Below are 23140 nucleotides of genomic sequence, written 5' to 3'. Positions count from 1 at the left end.
TATACACCCTGTCCAAGATACACCCAGTCCATTATACACCCTGTCCATTATACACCCAGTCCATTATACACCCAGTTCATTATACACCCTGTCCATTATACACCCAGTTCATTATACACCCGTCCATTATACACCCAGTCCATTATACACCCGTCCATTATACACCCTGTCCAAGATACACCCTGTCCATTATACACCCAGTCCATTATACACCCGTCCATTATACACCCTGTCCAAGATACACCCAGTCCATTATACACCCTGTCCATTATACACCCAGTCCATTATACACCCAGTTCATTATACACCCGTCCATTATACACCCTGTCCATTATACACCCTGTCCATTATACACCCAGTCCATTATACACCCGTCCATTATACACCCTGTCCAAGATACACCCTGTCCATTATACACCCAGTCCATTATACACCCAGTTCATTATACACCCGTCCGTTATACACCCTGTTCATTATACACCCCGTCCATTATACACCCAGTTCATTATACACCCGTCCATTATACACCCTGTCCAAGATACACCCTGTCCATTATACACCCGTCCATTATACACCCTGTCCATTATACACCCGTCCATTATACACCCTGTTCATTATACACCCCGTCCATTATACACCCAGTTCATTATACACCCGTCCATTATACACCCTGTCCAAGATACACCCTGTCCATTATACACCCGTCCATTATACACCCGTCCATTATACACCCTGTCCATTATACACCCAGTCCATTATACACCCAGTTCATTATACACCCGTCCATTATACACCCTGTCCAAGATACACCCTGTCCATTATACACCCTGTCCAAGATACACCCTGTCCATTATACACCCTGTCCATTATACACCCAGTCCATTATACACCCAGTTCATTATACACCCGTCCATTATACACCCTGTCCAAGATACACCCTGTCCATTATACACCCTGTCCATTATACACCCAGTCCATTATACACCCCGTCCATTATACACCCCGTCCATTATACACCCCGTCCATTATACACCCTGTCCATTATACACCCAGTCCATTATACACCCAGTTCATTATACACCCAGTCCATTATACACCCTGTCCATTATACACCCTGTTCATTATACACCCCGTCCATTATACACCCCGTCCATTATACACCCTGTCCATTATACACCCAGTCCATTATACACCCTGTCCATTATACACCCAGTCCATTATACACCCAGTCCATTATACACCCTGTCCATTATACACCCTGTCCATTATACACCCAGCCATTATACACCCTGTCCATTATACAGCCAGTCCATTATACACCCAGTCCATTATACACCCTGTCCATTATACACCCTGTTCATTATACACCCTGTCCATTATACACCCCGTCCATTATAAACCCGTCCATTATACACCCCGTCCATTATACACCCCGTCCAAGATACACCCTGTCCATTATACACCCTGTCCATTATACACCCAGTCCATTATACACCCCGTCCATTATACACCCCGTCCATTATACACCCAGTTCATTATACACCCGTCCTTTATACACCCCGTCCATTATACACCCTGTCCATTATACACCCCGTCCATTATACACCCAGTTCATTATACACCCGTCCTTTATACACCCCGTCCATTATACACCCTGTCCATTATACACCCCGTCCATTATACACCCTGTCCATTATACACCACGTCCAAGATACACCCTGTCCATTATACACCCAGTTCATTATACACCCCGTCCATTATACACCCTGTCCATTATACACCCCGTCCATTATACACCCTGTCCATTATACACCACGTCCAAGATACACCCTGTCCATTATACACCCAGTTCATTATACACCCCGTCCATTATACACCCTGTCCATTATACACCCAGTTCATTATACACCCAGTTCATTATACACCCTGTCCATTATACACCCCGTCCATTATACACCCCGTCCATTATACACCCCGTCCATTAAACGTCCCATCCATTATACACTCCATCCACTGTACACCCCGTCCATTATAAACCCCGTCCATTATACACCCAGTTCATTATACACCCGTCCATTATACACCCCGTCCATTATACACCCCGTCCATTATACACCCTGTTCATTATACACCCGTCCATTATACACCCGTCCATTCTGCACCCCGTCCATTAAACGTCCCATCCATTATACACTCCATCCTCTGTACACCCCGTCCATTATAAACCCCGTCCATTATACACCCAGTTCATTATACACCCGTCCATTATACACCCCGTCCATTATACACCCCGTCCATTATACACCCCGTCCATTATACACCCCGTCCATTATACACCCAGTTCATTATACACCCCGTCCATTATACACCCCGTCCATTATACACCCGTCCATTATACACCCGTCCATTATACACCCCGTCCATTATACACCCCGTCCATTATACACCACGTCCATTATACACCACGTCCAAGATACACCCTGTCCATTATACACCCTGTCCATTATACACCCCGTCCATTATACACCCCGTCCATTATACACCCCGTTCATTATACACCCCGTCCATTATACACCCTGTCCATTATACACCCTGTCCATTATACACCCCGTCCATTATACACCATGTCCATTATACACCCTATCCAAGATACACCCTGTCCAAGATACACCCCGTCCATTGTACACCCCGTCCTTTATACACCCTGTTTATTATACACCCCGTCCATTGAACACCCCGTCCACTGTACACCCCGTCCACTGTACACCCCGTCCTTTATACACCCCGTCCTTTATACACCCCGTCCTTTATACACCCCGTCCATTATACACCCTGTCCATTATACACCCCGTCCACTGTACACCCCGTCCTTTATACACCCCGTCCTTTATACACCCCGTCCATTATACACCATGTCCATTATACACCATGTCCATTATACACCCCGTCCATTATACACCCCGTCCATTATACACCCAGTTCATTATACACCCCGTCCATTATACACCCCGTCCATTATACACCCGTCCATTATACACCCGTCCATTATACACCCCGTCCATTATACACCCCGTCCATTATACACCACGTCCATTATACACCACGTCCAAGATACACCCTGTCCATTATACACCCTGTCCATTATACACCCCGTCCATTATACACCCCGTCCATTATACACCCCGTTCATTATACACCCCGTCCATTATACACCCTGTCCATTATACACCCTGTCCATTATACACCCCGTCCATTATACACCATGTCCATTATACACCCTATCCAAGATACACCCTGTCCAAGATACACCCCGTCCATTGTACACCCCGTCCTTTATACACCCTGTTTATTATACACCCCGTCCATTGAACACCCCGTCCACTGTACACCCCGTCCACTGTACACCCCGTCCTTTATACACCCCGTCCTTTATACACCCCGTCCTTTATACACCCCGTCCATTATACACCATGTCCATTATACACCATGTCCATTAAACGCCCCATCCATTATAGACCCCGCCCATGAAACACACCGTCCATTAAATGCCCCAGCCATTATACGCCCTGTTCATTATACACCCTGTCGATAATACACCTCGTCCATTATACACCTTGTCCATATACACTCTGGAAGGGAACAGTGGGCAAGGATTTTACCTTTTGGCCAATCTGCTCCCATCTTAACCCACCCCATGTTGAATGTTATCTCTGGTGGATCCCTGTTTGGATTGGTGAGTTGCTGCTATTAGCTTTCGTGTCTCTGGCTAATAACGAGTAATAATCCATTGCAGGCCTCCTGGTCCCAACTCATATCAGAACTCCAAGCAATGAGGTTACCTCCTACTGAAGTTGCTTTGCCAAATTGGAAAATGTTCCTGGGACTAATGTTTCTTTTTGGATCTTTTTCTGAAAAGGGATGAATGAACTTTGTGTGATGGTATCCAGATGAATTGCTCATTGAGTTCAGTAGAGTCATAAAGTCATAATGACACATAAGGAAGTCATCAAGTCCATGCCAGCTCTTTATAGAGCAATTCAATCAGCCCCATTACCACCTCCCCTCGCCCCGTGTAGTCCTGTAAGTTTATTTGCCTCAAGTGCCCATCCAATTTTCTTTTGAAATCATTCATTTTCTCCATGTTCACCACCCCTGTAAACAGTGAGTTCCAGGTCATTACCACTCGCTACGTAAAAAAGTTCTTCCTCACATCCCCCCCTGTATCTCTTGACCAAAACCTTAAATCTGTGTTCCTGAGTCCTTGTATCATCAGCTCATGAGAACAGCTTTGCTTTGTCTACCTTATCTAAATCTGTCATAATCTTGTATACCTCTATCAAATCTCCCTTCAATCTCCTTTGCTCCAGGGAGAACAACCTCAGCTTCTCCAACCTAACCTTGTAACTAAAATCCCTCATTCCTGGAACCATTCTGGCAAATATCCTCTGTACCCCTCAAGGACCCTCACATCCTTCCGAAATTGTGATGACAGAACTGGACGCAATAATCTAATTTGTGGTCTAACCAGAGCTTTATAAAGGTTCAGCATAACTTCTCAACTTTTGTACTCAATGCCTCTATTTATGAAGCCCAAGATCCTATATGCTTTACTAACCACTCTCTCAATATGTCCTGCCACCTTTAAAGATCTTTGCGCAGGTCCTTCAAACCCTGTGCGCTTTTTAGAACTGTGCCACTTAATCTGTTTTGCCTCTCCCTATCCCTTTTGTCAAAATGTATCACCTTACACTAATCTGTATTAACTCCTTCTGCCACTTGTCTGCCCATTCGGCTAGCCTGCTGCAGTTAATTGGTATCACCCTCACTCTTTGCCACTCCTCCAGGTTTGGTATGATCGTCAAATTTTGAAATTTTACTCTGTATTCCATTATCCAAGTCATTTATATATATCAAATATATAAAATAGTGGTTTTACTGACCCTTGGGGAACACCACCGTCTACCATCCTCCTGTCTGAAAAACAGCCATTCACCACAACTGGCTGTTTTCTGTCCTTAAGTTAATGTTTCATCCAAGCTGATACTGACTCTCCTATTCCATAAGCCTTAATTCTGTTAATCAGTCTTTTATGTGATACTTTGTCAAAGGCTTTCTTAAAATCCATATAGACAACATCCTTTGCTTTCCCTTCATTAAGCTTCTCTGTTACTTCCATAAAAAAGATCAATTAGATTAGTCAAGCATGATCTTGCTTTTACAAATCCTTGCTGGCTCTCCGCAATTAACTCAAACCCCTCCAAGTGTCTGTTGATTTTTTTCCATGATTATTTGTTCTAAAACTTTACCACCACTGATGTTAAATTGCCTGCAGTTGCTAGCACTGTCCTTACACCCTTTCTTGAATAAAGGTGTCACATTTGCCACTCTCTAATCCTCTGGCACCTTCCCCGGTATCCAGGGAAGATTGGAAGATTATTGTAAGCCCTTCCCCCTAGCTCCATCCCCACTTCCTTGAGCAACCTGGAATGCAAGCCATCCGGACCAGGCAACTTATCCATTCTAAGCTTAGCCTGCCTAACAATTTTCACTTCATCCATTGCCTCTACCACTTCTGCTTCTACCGATATTTTGTCAGCATCCTCTTCCTTATTAAACACCGATACAAAGTACTCATTAAGTATTCTAGTCTTACCCTGTTCCTCGAAGCATATATCACCCTCTTTGTCCCTAATAAACCTCACCCCACTTCTTAATACCCACTTACCATTTACATGCCGGTAGAAGTTTTATTGATTCCTTTTTACGTTAACTGCCGTTCTAATCTCATATTCTGTCTTTGTCAGTCATATTTTCCTTTTCATCTTCCGTCTCAACTTATTGTATTTGGCCTGGTTCTCGCTTGAAGAATTCACCTGACTCCCTCAGACACCCTCTCCTGTTGTTTTATCGTATTCTCTATCTCCCTCATCAGCCAAGGAACCCTGGCTTTGGTTCCCTTATCATTTACCCTTGTTGGAATGTACCACCTGTACCTCACTCAGTCACTCTATACCCACACACACACACACTCACTCAGTCACTCTATACCCACGCACACACACTCACTCAGTCACTCTATACCCACACACACACACACTCACTCAGTCACTTTATACCCACCCACCCACACACTCACTCAGTCACTCTATACCCCCACACACACACTCACTCAGTCACTCTATACCCACCCACACACACACACACACACTCAGTCACTCTATACCCACCCACACAGTCACTCACTCAGTCACTCTATACCCACACACACTCACTCAGTCACTCTATACCCACCCACCCACACACTCACTCAGTCACTTTATACCCACTCACCCACACACTCACTCAGTCACTCTATACCCCCACACACTCACTCACTCAGTCACTCTATACCCACCCACCCAAACACTCACTCAGTCACTTTATACCCACTCACCCACACACTCACTCAGTCACTCTATACCCCCACACACTCACTCACTCAGTCACTCTATACCCACCCACCCAAACACTCACTCAGTCACTCTATACCCACACACACACACTCAGTCACTCTATACCCACCCACACACACACTCACTCAGTCACTCTATACCCACACACACTCTCACTCAGTCACTCTATACCCACCCACACACACACACTCAGTCACTCTATACCCACGCACACACACACTCACTCTGTCACTCTATACCGACCCACACACACACACACTCAGTCACTCTATACCCACGCACACACACACTCACTCTGTCACTCTATACCGACCCACACACATTCACTCAGTCACTCTATACCCACCCACCCACACACACACACTCAGTCACTCTATACCCACGCACACACACACTCACTCTGTCACTCTATACCGACCCACACACACACACACTCAGTCACTCTATACCCACGCACACACACACTCACTCTGTCACTCTATACCGACCCACACACATTCACTCAGTCACTCTATACCCACCCACCCACACACACAAACTCAGTCAGTCTATACCCACACACACACACACACCCACACACACACACACACACCCACACACACAAACTCAGTCACTCTATACCCACCCACCCACACACACAAACTCAGTCACTCTATACCCACACACACACACTCACTCCATAACCACACACACACACTCACTCAGTCACTCTATACCGACCTACACACACACACTCACTCAGTCACTCTATACCCACCCACACACTCAATCACTCTATACCGACCCACACACACTCACTCACTTACTCTATACCCACCCACACAAACACACACACTCACTCAGTCACTCTATACACACACACACACACACACACACACACACACACACACACACACACACACACACACACACACAGTCACTCTATACCCACCCACACACACACACTCACTCAGTCACTCTTTACCCACCCACACACACACACATACACTCAATCTATACTCACCCACCCACCCACACACACACACACACTCAGTCACTCTACACCAACCCACACACACACTCACTCAGTCACTCTATACCCCCACACACACACTCACTCAGTCACTCTCTACCCACACACACAATCACTCAGTCACTCGATACCCACCCACCCACACTCACTCAGTCACTCTATACACACCCACACACACACACACACACTCACTCAGTCACTCTATACCCACACACTCACTCAGTCACTCTATACCCACACACACACACACACACTCACTCAGGTACTCTATACACCCCCACACACACACACACTCACTCTGTCGCTCTATACACACACACACACTCAGTCACTCTATACCCCCACACACACACACACACTCACTCTGTCACTCGAAACACACACACTCAGTCACTCTATACCCCCACACACACACACTCACTCAGTCACTCTATACCCACACACACACACTCACTCAGTCACTCCATACCCCCACACACACTCACTCAGTCACTCTATACCCACACACACACACTCACTCAGTCACTCTATCCTCCCACACACACACTCACTCAGTCACTCTATCCTCCCACACACACACTCACTCAGTCACTCCATACCCCCACACACACACACACACTCACTCAGTCACTCTATCCTCCCACACACACACTCATTCAGTCACTCTATCCCCCCACACACACACTCACTCAGTCACTCTATACCCACCCACCCACACACACTCACTCTGTCACTCTATACACACACACACACTCAGTCACTCTATACCCACCCACACACACACACTCACTCAGTCACTCTATATCCCACCCACACACACACACACAGACACACTCAGTCACTCGATAAACACACACACACACACACACACACACAGTCACTCTATACCCACCCACACACACACACTCACTCAGTCACTCTATACCCATACACACACACTCACTCAGTCACTCTAAACCCACACACACACACACTCACTCAGTCACTCTATACCCACACACACACACTCAGTCACTCTATACCCCCACACACACACACACTCACTCAGTCACTCTATATCCCACCCACACACACACACACAGACACACTCAGTCACTCGATAAACACACACACACACACACACACACACAGTCACTCTATACCCACCCACACACACACACTCACTCAGTCACTCTATACCCACACACACACACTCACTCAGTCACTCTAAACCCACACACACACACACTCACTCAGTCACTCTATACCCACACACACACACACACTCAGTCACTCTATACCCCCACACACACACACACTCAGTCACTCCATACCCCCACACACACTCACTCAGTCACTCCATACCCCCACACACACTCACTCAGTCACTCTATACCCACACACACACACTCACTCAGTCACTCTATCCTCCCACACACACACTCACTCAGTCACTCCATACCCCCACACACACTCACTCAGTCACTCTATACCCACACACACACACTCACTCAGTCACTCTATCCTCCCACACACACACTCACTCAGTCACTCTATCCTCCCACACACACACACTTACTCAGTCACTCCATACCCCCACACACACACACACACTCACTCAGTCACTCTATACCCACACACACACACTCACTCAGTCACTCTATCCTCCCACACACACACTCACTCAGTCACTCTATCCTCCCACACACACACTCACTCAGTCACTCCATACCCCCACACACACACACACACTCACTCAGTCACTCTATCCCCCCACACACACACTCACTCAGTCACTCTATACCCACACACACACACACTCACTCAGTCACTCTATAACCACACACACACACTCACTCAGTCACTCTATACCCACCCACCCACACTCACTCAGTCACTCTATACACACCCACACACACACACACACACTCACTCTGTCACTCGAAACACACACACTCAGTCACTCTATACCCCCACACACACACACTCACTCAGTCACTCTATACCCACACACACACACACACACTCACTCAGTCACTCCATACCCCCACACACACTCACTCAGTCACTCTATACCCACACACACACACTCACTCAGTCACTCTATCCTCCCACACACACACTCACTCAGTCACTCTATCCTCCCACACACACACTCACTCAGTCACTCCATACCCCCACACACACACACACACTCACTCAGTCACTCTATCCTCCCACACACACACTCATTCAGTCACTCTATCCCCCCACACACACACTCACTCAGTCACTCTATAACCACACACACACACTCACTCAGTCACTCTATACCCACCCACCCACACTCACTCTGTCACTCGAAACACACACACTCAGTCACTCTATACCCCCACACACACACACTCACTCAGTCACTCTATACCCACACACTCACTCAGTCACTCTATACACACCCACACACACACACACACACTCACTCTGTCACTCGAAACACACACACTCAGTCACTCTATACCCCCACACACACACACTCACTCAGTCACTCTATACCCACACACACACACACACACTCACTCAGTCACTCTATACCCCCACACACACACTCACTCAGTCACTCTATACCCACCCACCCACACACACACACTCACTCAGTCACTCTATACCCACCCACACACACACACTCACTCAGTCACTCTATACCCACCCACACACACACACTCACTCAGTCACTCTATACCCACCCACCCACACACACACACACACACACTCACTCAGTCACTCTATACCCACCCACACACACTCACTCAGTCACTCTATACCCCCCCACCCACACACACACACACTCACTCAGTCACTCTATACCCACACACACTCACAACAAAAGCAACAACTTATATTTATAAAGCGCCTTTAACAAAGTACACCTTCAAACAGAAAGTGACAGTGAGCCACATTCGGAGGTATAAGGGGAGAAGGCCAAAAGTTTGCTCAAAGACGTAGGTTTTAAGAAAAGGGTTATTTTCCTTCGAACAGAGGGGGCTGAGAGGTGACTAAATTGAGGTGTATAAAATTATGAGGGGCCTAGATAGAGTAGACAGGAAGGACCTGCTTCACTTAGTGGAGAGGTCAATTACCAGGGGGCACTGATTTAAGGTGATTGGTAGTCAGATTAGAGGGGACATGAGGAAAATCTTTTTCACCCAGAGGGTGGTGGGTGTCTGGAATTCACTGCCTGGATTGGTGGTGGAGGCAGAAACCCTCAATTCTTTTAAAAGGTACTTGGACATGCACCTGAAGTGCCGTAACCTGCGAGGCTATGGACCAGGTGCTGGAAGGTGGGATTAGATTGAGTGGCTAGTTTTTTCAGCTGCTGCAGACATGATGGGCTTAATGGCCTCTTCCTGTGCTGTAATTGTTCTATGGTTCAATGGTTAGGATAGTGTGGTGAAGAGATGGATTGAGTTAGGGAGGGAATTTCGGAGCTTAGGGCCCAGGCAGCTGAAGGCATGGCCACCAATGGTGGAGTGTGAATGTATGGTTGGAAGCTCGTTGCATGTCAAATATATCGCCCACACACAGATATCCCCAACACACACATACAGAGACAAACACACACATACAGACACACACACACACACACACATTGTGGGACAACCTTAAGAGCAGACCATAGAGTCATTTATGGCACAGAAGGAGGCTATTCAACTCATCAAGTCCATATCTTAAGAAACTGTCAGCAAAGGTCACTGGAGGAAGTGATGTTGCATCACACATGACAAGGGAGTTGTGGGTGTAGCCCAATAGAGTGAGATGTTTTTAGATATGGTTCTGCAGTAACTGTATGTGTGTGTATATACAATATATATATGTTCTAGTTAAGTTATAATAAAAACACACATTTTCTTTGGATATTACTTGTGATCTTGTGAACCTTACAACAGTGCATATATCAAAGGAACAAGTAATATTATATGGCGGCAGAATTGAGATTTTTGTCTGAAAAGCACCAATTATTACATCATGGCAACATTTGATTTGTTTTCTGAAGAACACACCAAGAACGAACAGTAAACAGCTGATTGCCTTCCTGGAGGGGCTGAAGATCCTGGCAAGCAGCTGGCAGGAGAACCCACAACAGTGCAGTGAGCTCGGCTACAGACAGGACCCCGGGAGGTGTTGAAACTCTGAGTACAGTAGGCAATGTGCCAAGGGACCAGAGCTCACAACTAATCTGCTGGTGGGTCATAACATTTGAAAAGAAGTAGCTGAAGCAACTATTGTTTTAGTGTTCCTATTTCTTTATTTGTGTGTGGGGCCTAAGCCAAAAAGAGCAGCAAGAGTCCAATAGTGCCACTGGAAGTCCGGCACAAAGCTAAAGGCTGGCTGTGGCAGCTGTCAGCACTGCAAGCTGCAGCCGGAAAAAACATCTCTCAGTTTGAAAAAAGACAGCTCAGAGTTGAAACAAAAATGAACCAGCCTGTTTAAACAAAGAGCTGCTCCCTGGGTTTAAAAAAACTCAGCTGTGTAAATGAAGAGCTGCTCTCTTTGTTTTAAAAAATGATGTAGTCTCACTTTTAAAGGAGCAAGCCTGCAGAAAAAAATCTGTTGAAACAAGAAACAAAGAAGTGTGTCTTTGAAAAAGAAAACCTGCAAGAATCCTATTCATTTATTTTTAAAAAAGCAAGATCATTAACAAAATGGCTTTCAGATATCCAATTATAGATTAAAAAGAGTCGGACTTAGCAGCTGAATTTAAGTTGTTTCAACAGTGAATAGAACTGTGTTTCCTGAATCAAGAAGTGAGTAACCCAGAGAAACAAGCTATCAAAATCAAGTTTACACAGGGCAAGCAATAGATCAAGGGGAGGCGGTAGCATAGTGGTAATGTCATAAGGCTAGTAACCCAGAGCCCAGGCTAATGCTCTGGCGGCATGGATTCAAATCCCACCATGGCAGATGGTGAAATGTAAATTCAATTGATAAATCTAAAATTAAAAGTTAGCCTAATGATGACCATGAAACCATTGTTGATGGTTGTAAAAACCCATCTGGTTCACTAATGTCTTTCCATCTATCTCTGTCTTGAATATACTCAATGTATTGATTGATCATCAATGATCAAGCAATGGAAATCTGCCATCCTTGCCTGGTCTAGCCTACATGTGACTTCAGACCCACAGTAATATGGTTGACTCTTAATAAGCCACTCAGTTCAAGGGCAATTAGGGATGGGCAATAAATGCTGGCCTCACCAGTGGGCCACATCCCACAAAACAAATTTTAAAAAAAAAATCAGGATTGGCAGTTGAGGATGAGAAGGACCCTAGCAGACTGTGGACATTCCTGGATGAGGAACCGAAGGTCAAGGTCAATTTCTGAGTTTATTAGCTTGAGCTAATGACCTACCGGCAAAGGTAAGATGAGTCCATTGACTGATTTGTTGCAAGGTGCCGAGACAAAGCTCAAGAATGCAACTTCGCAGATATTGAATTGTCGGAAGGAATTGTAGAGCTAGTATTTGGACTACCCCAATAGAGGTCTTTCAAAAAGACCTGCTCGAAAGGAAGAAAGGGCAGTACACAATAATGGAAGGAAATTTCAAACTATCATGGCTGGGCACCAAAAGTTACAAGCGTTGGGGCGGCTACCACAACCGGTATGGTAACCAAGGCTCAGAAGTCTGCTAAGCCTTGTGGCAAATGTGGCCTGACTCACCCAATTCGCAGTTGTCTAGCATACCAGGACCAGTGCAAAGCTTATAGCATACAAGGACATTGGTCTAACCCAAATAAAGATGCAGATGTCTCAGCAGATTTGCATGTCCAAGGTATGGATACTGAGATTGAGGATATCCTGAAGATCGACCTCATGAGTTTTGGACTCCACAAATGTGAGCAACTAAGAGATGAGATGGCATGTGACCCTATCTTATGCTTTTTGTGGAAGGTGACTATGGAAGGATGGCCTGACACCATACAGGAAGTAACAGAACATCTACGCTGTTTCTGGCCGTGTCAAGACGAGCTTGGTATATTACAGGGGGTGATTTTTTTTAAAGGGAAACAAGTCCTGATACCCAAAGCTCTGTATTCTGATATTCTAACCCAACTGCATCAAGGGCAGAGAGATGGTGTACTGGCAGGAATCAACAGTGATGTTGAGACGGTGGTGAAATCCTGTGAGGCATGTCAAAGTTGTCAATCACATCAACAGAAGGAACACTTGACTCATTGTGGGGGTATCTATGGGCGAAGATTGGGACAGATTTATTTCACATTCAAGGTGATGATTTCTTCCTCGTTACGGATTACTTCACCATGTTTCCGATCATCAGGCAACTCCGAGATACATCAAGTGCAGTGGTAGCTGATATGGTCAGTGCTCTGTTCAGCCTAGTTGATGAGCCAGAAGAAATCATCTCCGATAATGGGCCGCAATATGCAGGAAGACCATTCCAAGACATGCACACCAGGTGAGGAGTCCATCACATGATATCATCGCCACATTATCCAAAGTCCAACAGCATGGCTGAACGCATGGTACACACCATCAAATGGCTAATCTTAAAGTGCAGGCAGTCAGGACAAGATTTCAAGATTGCAATGCTGCACCTCCGAGCTACTCCATCAGACATGGGATTACCGTGAACTGCAGAGATGATGTTTGGAAGGCAGGTAAGAATTACCCTGCCCAGTTATCATCTCCACAATAAAAGATATACTTCCGTCTAAACTAGAGAAGATGAGGCATCATATGACAGGCAAGTAGGACCAGAATTAGCTTGATTGCGAGTAGGACAGAAAGTCAGAGACCTCAATCATGCGTCAGGAACTTGGTATCCAGAATAGATTGCCAGGAAATGTGACCAGCCCAGATCGTACGAGGTCCAGACACCCAATGGTGTGACTCTCAGACAGAACCGCAGTCAACTCAGAGAGCTGTACGACAACACTACATGTGGCAACCTTGTGGCATCGCAGACATGTTCAAAGAAAAAGTCTGAAGATGAAAGTACGGAGGCTACAGGCACAGAGGAAGAACATGCTAACCAGAGTTCGGAGTCATCAAGACGAACCCAACGCTGGAAAGATGTTCATGATAACAAGTTTAGGACGAATAAGCAAACTTTCTCTACGTTTTAGAGAGTGTTAAACTTATTCACTTGTAAATAACATTTTGTTTCAATCATGTATAGTTAGTCCAAACAGCAACATCATTGTATATTGTACATCTGTTTTTATCTTTGGAAAAACTGGAATGTTGTGGGATAACCTTAAGAGTAGACCACCTTAAGAGGCTGTAAGTGAAGGTCACTGGAGGAAGTGATGTTGCATCACACATGACCAAGGATTTGTGGGTGTAGCTAACAGGGTGAGATGTGTTTAGATGTGGTCCATGCAGTAATTGTTTTTATATATTCTAGTTAATTTTTAATAAAACCCACTTTTTGTTTGGATATTACTTGTAGTCCTGTGAATCTTACAATAGTTAACATACCAAAGGAGCAAGTAATATTACAATACACACACACACAGATAATCCCAACACACGCAGACAGATATGCACACACAGATATCCAACACACACACAGATACACACACAAACAGATATACATACACAGATATTCCCCGACACATACAGATACACACACACAGATATCCCCTGACACATACAGATATCCCCAACACACATAGACTGAAATGTTCAGACAGTCCTGAAAATATGCCTCCATTACACATCATACTTTTACACATCTAAGTACATTTGCTATCTTTTCTGAAATCCCAGTGGACATTTAATTAGCAATTCACACCTTTGCTGAAATATTGCAACCTTCCTCTTCCTGTTTCTCGTCCTGTTGATATAAAAGAATTGTTTTGTTTGTAGCTGTTGATTTGATCCTCATCTCTGAGATCTCAGTTCCTCGTCTCTTTCTGCCAGGAAGGAGATTTGTAACAGGATCCAGGAACCTGGCTAACCAGCCCTGTGAACTCTGAGATATAAAACAGTACAAGATGGGATCGGCCACACAGTTTAAACTCGTCAGCAGAAGCCCAAAATGGTAAACCTCAAAAATATTGTCAGCAAAGTCACAGCCACGCTCAAATATTGTCCGAACCATGAGGAAAATGTGATAAGGAGCAAAACAAACCAGGAAAATGATGATGGTCACAGACACCAATTTTTTTATTCTTAGTTTCCGCTCTCCTTCAAGCCCGTGGCTCTTTTGGACAACAGTCAATACTTTATAGTAAGAGTAGATTAATAAAATCAAAGGGAGAAAGAACCCAAAAGAGAGCTTATAAATATTTAAATTTATGTCTATTTGGCGCAGAGGATAATGTTCGAAACACAAGGTGTCATTCTCTTCATCTTTACTGAGAACCTTGGAGCCTAGGTAAATGGTGCAGACCACTATCTCCTTGAGCCAGATGATAACACTGATGAGCACTGCGGACTTCATGGTGTGTAAGGATTTATAGTTCACAGGGTAGACCACGGCGAGGAAGCGATTAATGGCGATGAAGCAGAGGAAGCCAATGCTGATGTAGATATTCTGGTAGAGGAGCAGGCCGCTGAGCTTGCAGAGTATCGCGGAGAAGATCCAGTCATCATGTTGCAGCATGTACTGAACCCACAAGGGCAAGGAAATAAGGTACAACAGGTCTGAGATGGTCAGATTGCAGAGGTAGACTCCCAGCTCATTCCTCTGTCTGATCTGCTGGTAACTGTGATACAGGGACAGGAGACTAGTCGGGAGGCCGATGATGAAGACGAAGATGTAGACTGCGGGAAACAGGATTTGGTGGATACTGTGGTCGACAGTACAGTTGGCCATCGTTTAATGCAATACTGAAACTTTTTTTTTAAATAAGGTTATCTTCGTTCTTGTTCCCTGGCAATGGTCTTGTTTATGGTATCAAACTTGTCCTGATAGTTTTCCTTACACTTCTTCTTTGTTGAATGTTATGTGGCTGGAGGGCAAGAAAGACAGAGAAGCTGTGAAACAACCTCATAATTTGCAGTTACAGTAACTTATCATTCATTAAATGTACCGGCATCTCGGTTATGTGAAAAACTTAGTGTTAACAGGATTCAGATCAGAGCAAAGACATTACTGGATTGTCTCTGTTTATTTTATCCATAATGTTAGAGTTATTGACTCACTGAAATGTCCTTTGTTGGTACTGCTCCACTATGTGTGGATATTCTTGCTCCTGTCTAGGTCCACATTCATATTGAAAGCAATACATATTGCAGTATTTTCTAATCTAACTCATTCATCCTCAGGAGCTCAAACGCTCTTCCCTCAGTCCTCCCATCATCGTGCAACCCATATCCCCTCAAAACCCAACTTGTCCAAACCACCTATTGTGTACAGAGGCATGAAAGCTGGGACACACTCACTAATAAAGCGATAAGATCAGACATCAGTCCTTAACATCAATTATATAGAGGACAAGTTATTCCAAGACTCGATTACTGCTCTGATAAATGGCAAGGCATTACTGCCAACCCTCACAACCTATTAAGCAGGTTATAAATTGAAAACTGGTCATCCAATATCATCTGTTAGGTCCTTTTCTCATCACTACTCTCCACTAATTGCATCAATTTGTTTACGCCTTCCTCTACTTTGTTTATAGATTATGGTCACTTCTTTTCACAACTTTCTTCTAGTGCTTTCGAACTTTCAATGATAACATCTAAGTCGCTCTTCCTCTCCTTCCATTGTCACTGTGTTGAAATCATCCTATCGGTAGAATCATAGATTGATACAGCAGAGAAAGTGGCTGTTCTGCCCATCGTGCCTGTGCTGGCTCTTTGAAAGAGCTACCTAATTAGTCCCACTCCCCTCCCATTGCCCTGCAAATTTCCCCATTCAAGTATTTATCCAATTCCCTTTTGGAAGTTATTATTGAATCTGCTTCCATTGCCTTTTCAGGCAACGCGTTCCAGATCACATCAACTCGCTGCATTAAAAAAAAATCCTCAACTTGCCTCAGATTCTTTTGTCAATTACCCTAAATCTTTGGCCTCTGCTAACTGAACCTTCCACCACCGGAAACAACCTCTCTTCATTCACTCTAGCAAAACCCTTCATGATGTTTAACACCCAGCATTTATTGCCCATCCCTACTTGCCCTTGGGAACATGGTGGTGAGCTGGCTTCTTGAATCATTGCCGTCTTTCTGTTGCAGGTACACCCACAATGCTGTTAGGGAATAAGTTCCAGGATTTTGATTTTTTTTCTTTCATGGGATGTGGGCATCGCTGGTAGGCCAGCATTGTTGCCCATCCTTAATTACTCTTGAACTGAATGGCTTGCTGGGCCATTTCAGAGAGCAGGTAAGAGTCAACCTGGAATCCCATGTAGGCCAGACCAGGTAAGGATGGCAGATTTCCTTCTCTAAAGGACATTAAGTGAACCAGATGGGTTTTTACAACAATCGATGATAGTTTCATGGCGCCATTACTGAGACAAGCTTTCAATTCCAGATTTTTATTAATTAATTGAATCAAATTCCACCAGCTGCTGTGTTGGGATTTGAACCCTTGTTCCCAGGCATTAGCCTGAGCCTCTGGATTGCTAGTCCAGTGACATTAACACTACACCACCATCTCCCCTTTTGCTGCAAATTAACTTTTGTAATTTAGGAGCTCCATGGTCTGGAACTAAGTGAGACACAAAGTTTAGGCTCCTTTAATTAGTGCTTTTCAGGTAAGGTCCTATCTGAGATGAACTTTGTACAGTATACTGGCTGTTATGGTAGTGCAATGGTAATAGTAATGGACTAGTAGCCCACAGGTCCAATAAATAAGCTAAGTTGTGACCAGGAGGCTTGCCATAAAAATCCCAACTGGTTCATTCATTTACTTCAGACAGCCTGTTGTCCCTACCTGGTCTGGCCTACTCCAGTCCCACGGTTCACTCTAAAGTAACCTAGGAAGCCACACAGTTGCGAAAGATTGTTACAAAGTTAGGACATGGTTCAAGAAGGCAGCTTACCACCAGCTTCTCAGGCCAGTTAGTGATTGGTAATGATTGCAAGCCTTTTCACTGTCACAAATCTTGAGAATGAAATAACAAAAAAAAAATTCTGCTACATTTTATGGTTGAGTGGTCATTTTGCTTCATCTCTGAGTTGGACGGTCATGACTTCAAATTCCACTCCACGTCTTCAGCAGATGATCTAATCCCGGCACTTCTGTGCCGTGAAGCATCTTTCACAGCCTTTGGATGTCCCAAAGCACTTTACAACCAGTACAAGTACTTTTGAAGTGTAGTCATTGTTGTAATGTAGGAAACACGGAAGCTAATTTGTGCACAGCAAGCTCCCACAAACAGCAATGTAATAATAACCAGATAACCTGTTTTTGTGATGTTGATTAAGAGATAATTATTGGCCAGGACACTGGGGATATCTCCTCTGCTCTCCTTCAAAATAGTGCCATGGGTTCTTTTACACCCACCTGAGAGGACATGCAGGGCCTCAGTTTAATGTCTCATCCAAAAAGGACAGCACGTCCGACAGTGCAGCATCCCCTCAGTACTGCACTGGAGCGTCAGCCTAGATTGTTGTACTCAAGTTCAGGAATGGGACTTGAACTCACAATCTTTGGACTCAGAGGCACAGTTGGCGCATATCTAAGAGAGGCTGATTAGTTTAATGTCTCATCTGAAAGATAGCACCTCCGACAGTGCAGCACTCCCTCAGTACAGCAGTCAACCTGGAAGTCTAGTATTGAGGGCGTGTTGCAATTTTGGGTGATGCCGGGACCCCGTTTTCCTGTTTATTTGGCATTAATCAATGGACAGCATGGGAGCTTTTTTTGGCCAATGATATTTCTTTAACCAACACAACCAAAAGCAGATTCATTGGTTATTTATCTCATCTGTTTTTTGTGGGAACATCCTGTGTACAATTGGCTTCCTATCTAACAATAATGACTTCTATTCCCTCACTCCCACACCCTCCACTTCCTGTTGTATCTTCTATTTATATTTATTGTCCATCTTTGTCCAGTTTGTAGCCAGGTTTCTGTTGAATGCATTAAGTCTAGAGCTCCCTGTAAAATAATTGCTTCCAATTCCCTTGGTTTATTTCGCACAATCTGCCTTGCAGTTCATGCATGTTATTTATTGCTTTAAACATTATTTCTTTCCCCATGATTTTCTTTTAGCTATTAGCCCCCACTGTCACTTCTGAGAATAGAATCATAATCATAGAATGCTTACAGCACAGGAGGCCATTTGACCCATCAAGTCCATGCAGCTCTCTGCAAGAGCAATTTAGCTCACCCCACTCCCTGTCTATATCCAATCCATTTGAATTTCAATCTTCTACTCCATATCACTCTCAGGGCAACTAGGGATGGGCAATGAATATAGCAGAGAATTAAATAGAATGTACAGCGCAGAAACAGGCCATTCGACCCAACTGGTCTATGCCAGTGTTTATGCTCCACACATGCCTCCACACATCTCACCCCATCAGCTTCTCCTTCTATTCTGTTCTTCCTCACATATTTATATAGCTTTCCCTTAAATGGAACGATGCTATTCACCTCAACCATTCCATGATAGCAGATCTCACCACAGGAGGTGGGGAATTTAAATTCAGTTAACTAAGTAAATGTGGAATAAAAAACTATTGTCAGTAATGGTGACCATCAAACTACCAGATTATTGTAAAAACCCATCTGGTTCACCAATGTGCGGTAGGGAAGGAAATCTGCCGTCCTTACCGGGTCTGGCCGACATGTGAGTCCAGGCCCGCATCAATGTGGTTGACTCTCAACTGCCCTCTGAAATGGCCTAGCAAGACACTCAGCTGTATCAAAACTGCTACAAAAAAAATCTATAATTCACATGGACTACAGCCGTTGAAGAAAGCCACGACCTTCACCACCTTCTCAAGGGCAATTAGGGATGAACAATAAATTCTGGCCTTGCCAGCAATGCCCACATACCATGAATGTATTAAAAAAAATGATCTAATCCACTCATTAAAAAAGTAATTAGTTGGCTTTGGGATGTCCTGAGGATATGACATGCTTTGTATAAATGCAGGTTTGTTCTTTGGTTATAGAATTGTGAGCCTATCTGTACATCTGACCTCTGTCTTTCACCGCTCCCTTCTGTGTTGATCAGTTTCTCACCCGATAAGTACAGTTCCAACTAAATGTTAACCTGTCCTCCCCACCTCTCTCAGTCACCGACGGGCCTGCCCTATATTTGCAGTCCTTTCTGTTATTATTTCTTTACAGCCAGTAGCAGCATGATCTCATTCAGTATCTACTTTTATCACACATTTCCTGATCTTGATTTCATGCTCATTAAACTGACAGACCATTACTCTTTACATATGAAAGGAAAACTGAATGCTAGAGGTATGCAATTAAGAAAGTCTTGCATTTCTTTGATGAATGCAGGACATCCCAAAGCACTTTAGAGCTTGAAGTGCCATCACTGTTGTGATGTAGGAAAAAGCTACTGTCAATATGCGCACAGCAAGCTCCCACAAACAGCAATGAGATAGTGACGTGATAATCTGTTTTTTGTGATGTCGGTTGAGGGTTAAATATTGTTCAGGACACAGGGGAGAATTCCCCTGCTCTTCTTCAAAATAGTGCCATGGGATCTTTTGCATCCACCTGAATGAGCGGATGGAGAACCCATGACCTTCTGACTCAGCAGCAAGCTGCCCCCATCAGCTTAGTGGGTAGCCGCACTGAGTTACAAAGACCGGGAAGCTCCCAGACTTATTTAATTGGGGTACTCCTGATCTGGGATAACTGAGTCTGTCCTGTTTCTCCCGGGAATTCCATGGACTTTTTTGCCCAAGTCATGTCAGGCGATTGGAGGAAATTTGGCAGAAATTCAACCATTCCTCCCCACCTTTCTCGGTGGCTCAGTTTGTACAGAGATTGGGATGTTACTGAATCATGCCTAGCAGCTTGTGGAGAGATCCCAGAGAAGGAGGAAAGAAGATCAGAGAGGGAATACACCACAGCTCAATCTGCGGATCATTTCCAGAATGTTCCATTTTAATTCATCCTTGGAGTTAATTCTTGGCAACAAAACTAATACCATTTTATGCAAATTGGCTATGTTAGTGGCAGAGTGGTAGGTAATTAATAAATTGGAATTAAAAAACTAGTCTAATGGTGATCATGAAACCATTGTCGATTGTTGTAAAAACCCATCTGGTTCACTAATGTCCTCTGGGGAAGGAAATCTGCCGTCCTTACCTGGTCTGGCCTACATGTGATTCCAGATCCACGGCAATGTGGTTGACGCTTAAATGCCCTCTGAAATAGCCTAGCAAGCCATTCAGCTCAAGGGCAATTAGAGATTGTCAATAAATGCTGGTCTAGTCAGCGACGCCCATATTCCATGTACGAATAAAAAAAAATCGGCCCAAGGCAATAGAGAGCTAGAGTAAATTAACAAGTCGCTGAAAGGAATATTTATTATTAGATCAATAACTCAAATGTGATTAATGTGCACTGCTTAAGACTAGTCACAACTTCACTTTTCAGATGACATGCTACTTAATCATCTATCTGCTAAATACCATGCCCATATCATGTCAAAATACATCACGTTACTTTCCCCAAGTTACGTTATTGAAGGGTGGTGTTTGTTGTTGGACTATTGCAGCAAACAGATCTCAGAGATAAATGAAAAGTTAATTTATTTACAGCTTTCTCCTGCAAACTGTCTTCTACCAGACACTATTTCTCCCTTTTTTTTTTAACAATGCTGCACCGATGTGGCCTGGCATGATTGCCAGTGAAGATTATGATTTTCATCCTTTGAACCCACACTTTGCTGCCAACCTTTTGCAAGAATGTGGTTTGCCTTTACCTCTGCGAAGCAGCAGCAAGAGTACAAGTGGGTGAAAGGAGCCTACGTTCTCTCTTCCGGGTAGCAGTCACTGCAACACTGTGCCATATACAGCCTGGGGCTGCTCTGATCAATGACTTGTTTTCTTGTGAAATATTTTAAGGGATTTTTGCCTAGGAGAACACAATCAAAAGAAAGACTTGCATTTCTAAAGCATATTTCATGACCTCATGACATTGCAAAACACTTTACAACCATTGAGGTACTTTTGAAATGTAGTCATTGCTGTAGTGCAGCAGCCAATTTGCAAGATCCCACAAATGCCACAATGAGCAGATAAACTTTTTTCAGGGATGGTCATTGCAGGATGAATACTGGCTCAGGACACCCTGCTGTCCTTCAAATAACACCACCGAAACTTTTATGTTCCCCTGTGAGGGGTATACGGGGCCTCGGTTTAACGTCTCATCCGAAAGACGGCACCTCCGACTGTGCAACATTCCCTCAAAATTAGGCACTGAGGTCTCAGCCAATGAGATTGCAAATCTACTTCACATTGAGGTTCTGGTAAAATGAGACAAGATGAACAGCAGCAACGCACCAAAGCTCCTTAGGCGGCACAGTGGCTAGCACCGCAGCCTCACAGCTCCAGCGACCCGGGTTCAATTCTGGGTACTGCCTGTGCGGAGTTTGCAAGTTCTCCCTGTGTCTGCGTGGGTTTCCTCCGGGTGCTCCGGTTTCCTCCCACATGCCAAAGACTTGCTGGTTGATAGGTTAATTGGCCATTATAAATTGCCCCTAGTGTAGGTAGGTGGTAGGAAACTATATAGGGACAGGTGGGGATGTGGTAGGAATATGGAA

General features: G+C 44.4%; 1 protein-coding gene across 8 annotated transcripts in view; it reads right to left on the bottom strand.

Annotated features, from left to right (window-relative positions):
• The window catches only part of LOC137373579 (ovarian cancer G-protein coupled receptor 1-like), a 98223-nt gene that overhangs the window by 30218 nt on the left and 44865 nt on the right, over positions 1 to 23140 (bottom strand). For 7 of the 8 annotated variants that reach the window (XM_068038554.1, XM_068038549.1, XM_068038548.1 and 4 more), the window contains one exon: positions 15239 to 16400. In XM_068038554.1, coding sequence (XP_067894655.1) covers positions 15239 to 16264 — 1026 coding nt within the window. In that variant the 5' untranslated portion in view covers positions 16265 to 16400. Of the gene's footprint in view, positions 1 to 15238; positions 16401 to 21681; positions 21725 to 23140 lie in introns of those variants that run through there. The other variant, XM_068038553.1, reaches the window with a different exon arrangement.

The sequence above is a fragment of the Heterodontus francisci genome, chromosome 9, assembly GCF_036365525.1.
Source record: "Heterodontus francisci isolate sHetFra1 chromosome 9, sHetFra1.hap1, whole genome shotgun sequence".
Classification (NCBI taxonomy): domain Eukaryota; kingdom Metazoa; phylum Chordata; class Chondrichthyes; order Heterodontiformes; family Heterodontidae; genus Heterodontus; species Heterodontus francisci.
This window is presented reverse-complemented; position numbering and strand designations above follow the sequence as displayed.